The sequence below is a fragment of the Populus alba genome, chromosome 17 (assembly GCF_005239225.2).
Source record: "Populus alba chromosome 17, ASM523922v2, whole genome shotgun sequence".
Classification (NCBI taxonomy): Eukaryota; Viridiplantae; Streptophyta; class Magnoliopsida; order Malpighiales; family Salicaceae; genus Populus; species Populus alba.
Genome location: NC_133300.1, coordinates 20815558 through 20825756, shown reverse-complemented (window position 1 = coordinate 20825756; position 10199 = coordinate 20815558). Strand labels below are relative to the sequence as shown.

The following is a 10199-nucleotide window of genomic DNA, read 5'->3' as shown; positions in this document are numbered from 1 at the left end:
GTCTTCAACTTCATAAATAACTTCTTTAGCATCCGCAATCCAAGTCTTCAAAACCATCACAGTAAACAGATCTCTCCTAGCTTTAGCTATTTGCTTCTCCTCGACATCATTGAGCAAGCCATTAACATTATTCAATATTTCTCTCAACTTCTCGAGCTTTTCCTTATTAAGCTTCCCACATGTGCAAAAGCACAGGAGTCAACTGCTGGCCTAGAAAATCAGCAGCACCTTTCAAACATGCTAACGCAATCTTAACTGCCATGATAAATCTTTGCAGAGGGTGTGAGTGTGGACAGAAAAATGGTGAATTGAGCAGTGGGGAAGTAAAGAATAGCAATATTGAGAATTTGATCGAAGATGTTTAGAATTTGCATAGGCAAAAGTCAACTAGGATTTGTTCTTGGCAGCCACGAATCACCCCGAAACACGTCTTATTAAACAAGGTAAGCATGTTTTTATAAAGCAACTTGTTGCATTGCTTCCTATGTGGACAGCACTCCCCATCCACGGCCTCGTTCTGGTAACGGGTTCGACTTTCTTTGTTGTGCAAAGTGTAAGCTTCGATCCTGATCCTGTTTTGTCTATAAATGTTCTGTTTCTCCTTTAGGGTTTCGTAACAGCTATAGTTCCATACGGCCATGACTTTTTAGTATCCGGATGGATTAAAAAACTTCTGATGCATCATGTTAGACCGATATGGATTCAAAAACTTCTGAAGCATCGTGTTGGACTTGTGAGAATTGCAATTGGGATAGCGTGCTTTATAATCTGTTGCATGGTATCAATGCTGGTTGAATCTTATTAAAACACGTGGAGATGCTGAACCATTTCCAATGAGCACAGTATGGCTGGTTCCATAGTTTATCCTGATAGGACTCGTAGAAGGACTGGTTGCTGATGGCTTAGCTGATTTTTATAATATCCATGTAGATGAATCTTTGGAACATTATGAATCGCCATTCAACGAGTCTGCAATTGGCGTTGGGAAGTTCCTGAGTGCGGCACTTGTTCTTACTTTGTCTGGCAGCTGGTTTCATGACACTCTGCATACAAGTCATCTGGACAAATATTACATGCTGTTAGGTATTCTAAGTTCTGTGAACCTATGTTTTTATCTGCTTGTCATGTACGCCCACGCGTGGAAAGCCCTTCACGTGAATGGTTCCCCTGACCCTGAAGTTTCAACTTAGATCACTCTCCTCTCTGCGCTTCAATGAAATTGTCGGCCAAGGTGGCTTTCCGAGCTGTCAAACTCCAGTTGAAACATTGAGTATGAACACGCCCTTATTGAATCTCTTCAGATTAGTGATTGCTGAAAGATTTGAAGAAATTGGTATGAAACACAATCCCGTAACGTAATTAATTTCAGAGCAAAAATTACTAATCTCCCTCTCCCTCTCCCTCTCCCGCTCCCTCTCTCTCACACACACACACACTCAATGTACAAAAATTAATTTGGTTGGATCCTCTTCTCCATGGCCATTATGTTGACTCTGGAACCTGGCAATCCAGGGAAGTTACTGGCCATGAAACCACTTTTGAAAGCCCTGTGGCACTGTGTTGCACAGTCTCTGCGTGTTGTCACAAGGTTTTTCTATGTTGTAAAGATGTTGATTTCTGTTGTCCAAAACAAATATCAAAATCAAGTAGTTTGGCAAACTTCAGGCTACGAAAAAGACACTAGAATAAAAGGTGGTTTTAGTTGATAAAAAATTAAAGTTATTTCCTCTTTTAATGCACATGCTACCCTCTATTTGATTGGTTGTCGAATAAAAATAACACTTTACTTAAATAACAAGTATTCACTAAAATAAAAATACAAAAAATATTTATTATTTCCATTAGTTGTGGAACTTTGAAAAGAAGGTGAAGTCCAATGAGCAAATACTTGTAATTGCCTTTAATTGTGGTAAAAAAAAAACTCTAAAATAAAGAAGGTTTCAATAGCAAAAAATATTTATTATTGCCTTTAATTATGGAAAATGAAAAAAAAAATCAAAATAAAGAAAGTGAAGTACAATTAGGTGATGCTAAAATAGGAAATGTGAAAATTTCAACAAATTAATTAGAAGATTTGAAGTAATTCTCTTAAAGAAAGGATTTGTTCTATTTGCCTTAATCAACTACTCCAAGACATTGTTCTATAATAGGAAAAAATGCAAATATTTCTCATACAATTAAAAGATATATAAAATGTGAGTTAATTAAAATTCTGATTTATTCCAAAAAAACATGATAATTATTATTTATTTTTTTACAGAAGTAAAATAATAAGAATAAAACATTTTTCTTTCTTTCTTTCATGGATGTTTTTTTCCGCAAAAGTAAAATGCTTTTTAAAATAATTTTTTGTTTGAAGATAGATTAAAATAATTTTTTTATATATTTTCTATATTATAACATTAAAAAATTAAAATTATAAAAATATATTAATTTAATTTTTTTAAGCTAAAAATACTTTAAAAAAAAAACACCTTCCAAAATACACACTAAATAAGAAATAAAAGTATCCCGCCCAAGTAATAGATCCAGGCCTAAAAAAGCCCAAAACACAAGCGTGGAACTTCTTACCCTCTGCCTCCGCCTCTGCCTCCGCTCCCCCACCCAGCAACCTTTCCAGGTTGATTGTAGTTCAAATCTCTTCGTGGCAGATTAATCGAGTAGATGTTTAGCGAGTACTCTCCGTGGCAGGGAAAAAAGCTGTGCTTCCAAGTTGTTAGTCCTACTCAGTCATCATCTGTATCAACCATGGATATTAAACACCACGTAGTATGTATACTTCCATGCAGAATCAACCATGACTCGTCTTATTAGTGCTCCCAGGCGGCTAGAATCTGAGATAGAATGGAACAATTTCTCTACCTGGCCCATTTGCACTTTTCTCTTCTACTCTGATAAATAGTGGTTTTATTTCTTCTTAATAAATCCTGTTTCCTGATTTAAAGAAAATCAAAACTTTCGGAAAACTGAGTGTTTTTGCGTTGGAAATTTGTAGGGTTGTATCCAATCTCCAAGAACAAAGAGGACAAGAAACTGACTGTGGTAGTGGTAGTGAGCAAATTGAGAGAACTGTGTCGCAGTTATTATTGGCTGAAACAGAAAAGGAGCTTGTTAAAGTGGCTAACCATCATCAAACTCAATGACTAGCCTAAGCAAGATCTAATCTGAATTATGATACCCTTTTGTTTACTACAGGCGAGCAGAGGAGCACTAAGAATCACCATGAACAAAACGGGACAAAAGAATAGTGACAAATTATTGCATGCATTTCAAATCATTGCACTAAAATATCATCTCATTCAACACAAAATATTTTCCACCAAAATTTTCGGGGTTCCAACTTCCAACATGTACTGAAAACTGGATTCAAAATATATCAGAGTAGAAGCAAAAGATGGCTACACAGAGCTCCAAATTATAACAATCCCAGTATTCTGCTGTTCTCTTAGTCAATGGCAATCGGAAATGAACTGATTTTAGAGCACGAACGCCTCGGGAGTATTAGCATAGAGAAAGGAAAATCCTGCTAAGAATTCATAAAGCGTCAGTGAGAAATTCTGCCAACATATAACATGGAAATCTTATTCTGGTATCACTGTTGTTAACATAATAAGAAACGTTTTCTTAGTTATGGTACCTTATTGTGGTGGATGAATGAAAGAGAAGCTCAGGGATAACTGCCTTTTCATTTGATCTTTCAAAATTCATCTCTATCTCAGTGTTGTGAGAAATCCTGGGCCAGTCAACACCACCCCATTATCAAGATAACTCGGAATCGTTTACTCAATTCATGCAATTGCACATTTTTAAAACAAATCAATTGGTTCTCACAAAACATAGCAGTATAGTCCATCTTCCACAGTACAAAATACCGCAATTCTTCTCCAAAGCGGCTCGTGTGTGGGCTCAATTTCTGCAATATACTAGCTAACAAATTGAAAACAGACAAAATAGTTGCCCAAACAAGCATATTGGTTTGTAAAATAGGCATTACCATTCTTTTCTATAGAACCGAATAAAATTGGGTGATAAAAATCTCAGTTCATGCAAAAATATACTTGCAAGCTTCGAGAGTGGATGAATCCTACCAAACCCGTGATTCAAATCTTGGTATGGTTTTAATAACTGCTTTCCGCCATGCCAGTCACTTTTCCGGTTGATCTAACTATCATCCTACTCTAGATTTCTTGGATGTATATCAACATCATAAACGACACCCTTTAACCGAAATCATTAAATCTGTTTAATAGTTTCTGTTCTCTTCTTTTCAAGGAAGAATCTAGGTCCACCCCTATCTGAAAAATTGCCGAAGAAGATGGTGACTAATTCCTCATTCCAATCATTGCAAAATTGAAGAGATGGTATACCATATATGCACAGCAAGAGGAGACAATATGGAAAGACAGATTCATAGAGACCAACTCCCTTAAATGCTTGTAGGTAAATACAGCAAGTACTGCTTTATGATATTGTACAGAGGCCAAAACAAAGCTAGGTGGCTAAGGGATTCACAGTTCAAAGAAGAAAAAGAATATATGAGATCAGAAAGCTAATCCAGAAGATAAAAAAGGAAAATAAATAAGACAGACAAAACATGATGCGTACAAGAAAAGGAGGAAATAAAGATATAAACAGTTGAAGGTGGAAAAACCAAGTAACAAGATGAGAATCTAGAGAGTTGCAGAAGATGGCAACTGCTTAAGCACCATTCCCCCTCTGATTCGAGTTCATCCAGCAACTGATGTTCTCAGAGTCCATGATCCTCAACTTGTTCAAAAAAGTTATATGTTCTAGTTAAGGGAAACTAAGGCTGTTCGATGAGGGCTAACTACAGGCAAAGGCGGATTCTTTGCTCTTCCCTCTCTTCGCCAGTTAATGTTGAGGAATGACTGTCTCTTTCTGCAGTCCGTTTCTTATAAGGTACAAACCCTTTCGTGCAATTTTCATTGAATGCTTTTGATCCAGATGAAGCTGATTTCTTCTTTGGCTTAAGCTCCAAAAATGGAGATGGCTCTTTTTCCTCGTAAGAAAATTGGTGACTTTCAGTCTCAGCATCCATAATTTTATCAACATTTTCCCCTTCATTCACTGATCCGGAGTTGGAACCAGTCCAAGATACTTCCTTGTGAATCTCTTTATCTTGGACTTCATCTCCATTTGAATCTAAATTTTCCACCGCAGGCTCATGCTTGTGAAATGGTATGAAAGGAAATGGCATGCCTTCATAAGAACCCCACCAAGGCATTAGAGCAGCAGAGTCGTTTTCTGTGGGACTTGAGTTTTCCTTTTTAAATTGTATTTGATATAATGCTCCATGAGATCCATGAGGCAGCTTGCTCCAAGTGGATTCCTCATTCCTGGACTGCAATTTTGCAGCTGTGATGTTCAGTGTTAATGGTTGCACAAGTTTCTCTTCAGTGGCATCTGGCAGCGACAATTTAGAAGTCCCCATGTTTGAATAAGATGGTTTATGGCATTCTGTGACTAATAGTGTCCTTCCAAAGAGCTTGAGAGTAATGGGTTCTTCAGAAGAGACAGTTTCTTTGGGAAATGAGTCAAGTTTCTGGACCTTAAAGAAAATAGAAAAAAACATTTAGGACAACCTGAGAATTTTTAGACATCAGAAGCAGAGTAAAAACCTTATTTCCTTTGAAGGGGTTTGCCAATACCTTGGGAAATTGCTCGTCAGGAGCTGAGCTAGCAGTTGGTGGTGATGGAGATCCATTGTCTTCAGGTGACGAATCAACATGATGCACACCACCAGCGGATGAAACTGGTGATAAGCTATGGTTTGGCATGTCTGAGTCAGTGGAACCAAGGGCATCTGAACCAACCGCAGACAACACCGATGTAGGAGATTGGTTTTCGTGTTCTGAAATGGAAAAATTTGGAGATGAAGACCTTAGCGGATTCTCAAGAATTAGAAGATCTCTTTCCAGCGGATGTGCCGATTTGCGAGGGTAAGGATGCATAGGTTTTCTTTTTGGTCTGGGAGGAGGAATTTCAATTGGTTCCTCTGAGCTAGTGTTGCTGCCACCAGATTCACGCGCAACCTACCTCAAATAAAAAGATGGTGTAAGAGAAAAATGAACCCATCAAAGATCACTCGCACTCCGGGGGCTCGTTGAAAATCCAACTTACTTTAATTGAGGGTATTTATATATTATGGTAGTAGAGAGCAGAAGTTGGAATAAGAGCAGTAAACCTTAGAGAAGAATTTCTGAGCATGGCTTCGAATCTGAACTGCAGTCTTTGTGCCTAAATGCTCTGCCAAACAAAACACACAATTATTTAGATTCACAAGTCACGGAAGAAATAAACTTAATTAAGAAACTTGACAACAAATTATACCTTCAATCCGTCTCCAAGCACGGCCATAAAGCTTTAGAGCTTCAAGGAACTTCTTATGCTCTTCCTCTGTCCATCTCTCTCTTTGTTTCGTAATTGTGTAAGGTTTCCTCGCCTAATTAAAGTAAAAACAACAATAGAATGAGTATCGAGTAATATTTGTGAAGGAATAAGATCAATCATAATTCATATCCAACATGTTAAGAATAGAACCTTGGGAGAGTAATCACTCCCACAAGAGAACTGCTCCTTTAGTTGGTGGTCAGTTGCCTTCTGTAGTGTAGCACTCGGTAAAATTCCATTGCCTGCTGGGAGAACCAGATTTGATCGAGTCCCTCCACACTGATCCTGCATCAAATTGTGGGAAACAAAGTCATCAGAAAGATATCCCCGCTTCCACCACTACCAGCCCCATCACACTAATCTCCATTCAATAATTGAACTAAGTATACAATTCTTTTAACTTCCAAACAATTCAATATCCATTTAAATTCATTACTTAAGCAGATACAGTAAAATTCTACAAGAAGAATCAAATGATCATCATATTTCATAAAAATCTAAACTAAAATACAAGTAAAGTAAAAATTACAATGTGCTTATGCTGCTTTCTGTTGCAAGAAAATAAGGCAAGAACTGTATTCATAAATAATAACAGGCCAAATGTTCACCAAAGCAAAACCTACCTGAAACTTCCATATCACACTCCCCATAAAACTACACTCGTAAAGAAACTTGCTTGTGTAATTATATAGACCGACAAAAGACACATCAACATGAACCATAAATCTTGCCACTTGCCACAAATAGTCCCTTTCAGACCACACAAGTTCTTACAACATGAATCTTTTTACACTTTAGGTATCGAGACCAGAGCTTTAACACAAGTATTCATTACATGGTCTCACTTTAGATCCATGTTTCCTTAACTTAAGTAAATCAATTCTTGCAAACAGCCACAGCAACAAAAAAGCAAAAAAAAAAAAAAAAAAACATTTTTCTTCGCAACTCTTTTGAATTACAAGATTTTAAAAGCAACCCTCAAAATTTAGCAATTTCATGCACTGATCCAACAAAAATAAACAAGAAAGTTAAATAAACTTAATTTTCATACCTGAATAGCCATAGCTGAAAAAACCACTCAAAATACCCTTCTTAAAGAAACTCTTACAGTACCCTTCTTGATGATATCTTCCTCAAACTCATCAACTAACATAATAACACCAAAAAATATATCTCTCCACTTTCACTTCTTCTCTGACACAAACAAAAAACGCAACCTGACCCTTCAAAGCAATGAAGTCAAAGCTTAATATTCTAACAAAAACCTAGAAAGATTGAAGCTTTTGGCTTCAACCAAGCTAAAAAAAAAGAAACCCAAAAGAACTAAACAAGCAACAAAGTTAAAGAAGTGAAGAAACAGGGAAAGAAACAGGGAGAGAGAGTGAGATAGAGAGAGAGAGAGAGAGAGAGGTGAGCGTCTGCCTGTCTATTTGGCTTGTGATGAAAAAAAAAAATAAGAGAGAGAGAGGAAGGAAGGACGCCACGTCAGAAGTATTTTTTTATTTTTTATTTTCTTAAGATAGGAAGCTTTAAGATAGGAAAGCTCGGGAATTCAATGGAATCTTGTGGCTCACGTCAAAAGAGCAGCTGGACACGTGGCATCTGGGTTTTTGTTTGTGTCTTCCCTTATTATTAGGCAAGCATGTTTAATTCGGTGGAGAAAAACATGGAGGCCAGTTCTTTCTTTCTTTCTTTTTTTTTTTTTTTATGGATAATTAAGCAATTCTTTTTATTATATAAACTTGCACTTGGTCTTGTCCACCTCTCTATTAGCCACAAATATTTTTAGATTTTTATTTTTTTCCATTGTTTTATGGAGTATATGTTGTTTAATTTCCTTAGGAATAGAGAAGAAAAGGTAATGGTGATTCTAGATGCTTTTTGCTTGTTGATAAGATTAAATAGTTCTTGCCTCTTGAGAAAATTCAGTTCACTTTGGCTTGCTATTAGGGCTTGTGAGGAGGACAAATTAAACTAGTTGTTACTTCGTGGATGAAAAAAAATTATGAATAACTTTTTTTAACAAATTGAAATTAATTTATTTTGATGTTAAGAAAATCATGAGATGAAAATATAAGAGTGGTATTTTATGAATTTAAGCTTAGCTAAGATTCTTACTTTTGCAAGGTTTAACATTTTTCATATATATATATATATATATATATATATAGAAGTTAAATATTATAAATTTCCCATTAATAATATGTATTCTGTTAGTTCCTTTTTAATTTTATTTTTAACTAGACAAATATTAATTGAAGTCAATTGTGTTTCTTTTTTAATTCTAACATGTTTTTAAGACTATTTTTCAATTACAAATTATTAGATTAATTTTTTAAGGTACTTTTCAACTACTGTGATGTGCTGATCATATAAATAAAATACTTTAAAAAATTTTAATTAAAAAATATTTGGATCGCGGTATCAAAACAAACTTAGTTTTTAATTGATTTGTTTTTAAAAATAATAATTAATTCAAATAATAAATGAAAAACAAATCTAGGAAATTGAGAGGATGAGTTTTCCATAATCCCAACTCTTTCCCATTTTTTATTTATTTTTTGTATATCATTTTTTGCCAATAGTTTTCTTCCTATTTCCCCTTCTTAATTAGCACTAGAAAATGCAAGAAGAACAAAAAGATGATGCTGACTTCATCGATCTTTCATGAACATGGAAAAGCACCACGTTGGGGAGGCAGTAGGCATCACAAACCCTTCTGTGATTGGTCTAAATTAGCCAGTACATTACCTGTCGTTCATACCTCGTGCTGTCACCTGTCAGTGGATCGCGATTGCTAGAGAAACATTCAATTCATTATCATCAATGAAAAGATATTTATTTTTTCCAATACAATAAATATTATTCCAATATTGTCGGTCCACTTTCCAATAAAAAAAATGCAAAGAATATTTTTTTATTAAATATAGTAAATAAAATGTTTTGTAGCATCATTTGGGTGCTTGTAAGAATAAATAAAAAAAACTCTAACGAGAAACAAATTAAACAATAAAGTTACACTGATTTAATTGAATTAATATTAAAATTAATTTACAATAATTTCAAGTAAAAAATTTAACAACTTAAGTTTAATAACTATATAAAAAACCTTAAAAGTTTGGCTTAGTAATTAAAAATGCAAAAAAAAAATATTAAAAATCCAAAAAAATTAAAATTCAATCCATGTCACATGATTATGATTTAAATTTAATTGAATTAATATCAAATTGATTTAAATTAAACTTGATTAGGATTTAAATTGTAAATTTATCATTTAGATTAAATTTAATAATTATTGTAAAAAAGACAGCTGTGATAAAAGGAAAGCTTAGCTTAAAGATGCAAAAAGAAACAAATTTTGTTTATAAAAAAATCCGAATTGATATTTTGTGACGAGGAAAAAGATTAAAATATCTACAACTTGTTTTTAAAATAATCAAGAAGGAAAATAAAATAAAATGTGCGTGACCACGAGAGAGAGAGAGAGAGAGAGAGAGAGAGAGAGAGAGTTGTGGATTGAAAAAGAGCCAGGTGACTTACTTTTGCACTTTTTGCCACGCAAGCACCACTGGCCGCCCTTGCTTATCAACAATGCCACGTGTATTTTCTAAGGAAAGAAGAGAGAGAAGAAAAGGGGATACGCATCATTGCTTAGCCATTCATTTTTATTTCTTTAAAAAAAAAAATCTAAAAAATCTATATCCACGAGTTTTGTTTTTTAGCTTTGAGAGTTTCTTGTTGGGAGGAAAGGATGACCTCATTCTTAAGTGTAGAGTGAACTTTTTGCC

General features: G+C 34.8%; 1 protein-coding gene across 1 annotated transcript; it reads right to left on the bottom strand.

Moving 5' to 3' along the window:
• Window positions 1–4397: 4397 nt before the first annotated feature.
• Window positions 4398–7829, bottom strand: LOC118037130 (protein REVEILLE 1). Its single transcript, XM_035043025.2, has 6 exons — window positions 7463–7829; window positions 6562–6696; window positions 6352–6463; window positions 6206–6267; window positions 5670–6053; window positions 4398–5569 (listed from the first exon to the last, which is right to left on the bottom strand). Exons 1-6 carry the CDS (start codon window positions 7472–7474, stop codon window positions 4829–4831), a joined length of 1446 nt encoding a protein of 481 aa, XP_034898916.1. The 5' UTR covers window positions 7475–7829; the 3' UTR covers window positions 4398–4828.
• Window positions 7830–10199: the final 2370 nt, after the last annotated feature.

Bases quoted from the DNA above. Each gene is read 5' to 3' on its own strand.
- LOC118037130 (XM_035043025.2), bottom strand. The intron at 6,054-6,205 runs GTTTACTGCTCT...TATTTGAGGTAG, and splicing joins CTCAGAAATTCTTCTCTAAG to GTTGCGCGTGAATCTGGTGG. The intron at 5,570-5,669 runs GTATTGGCAAAC...ATTTTCTTTAAG, and splicing joins CTGACGAGCAATTTCCCAAG to GTCCAGAAACTTGACTCATT.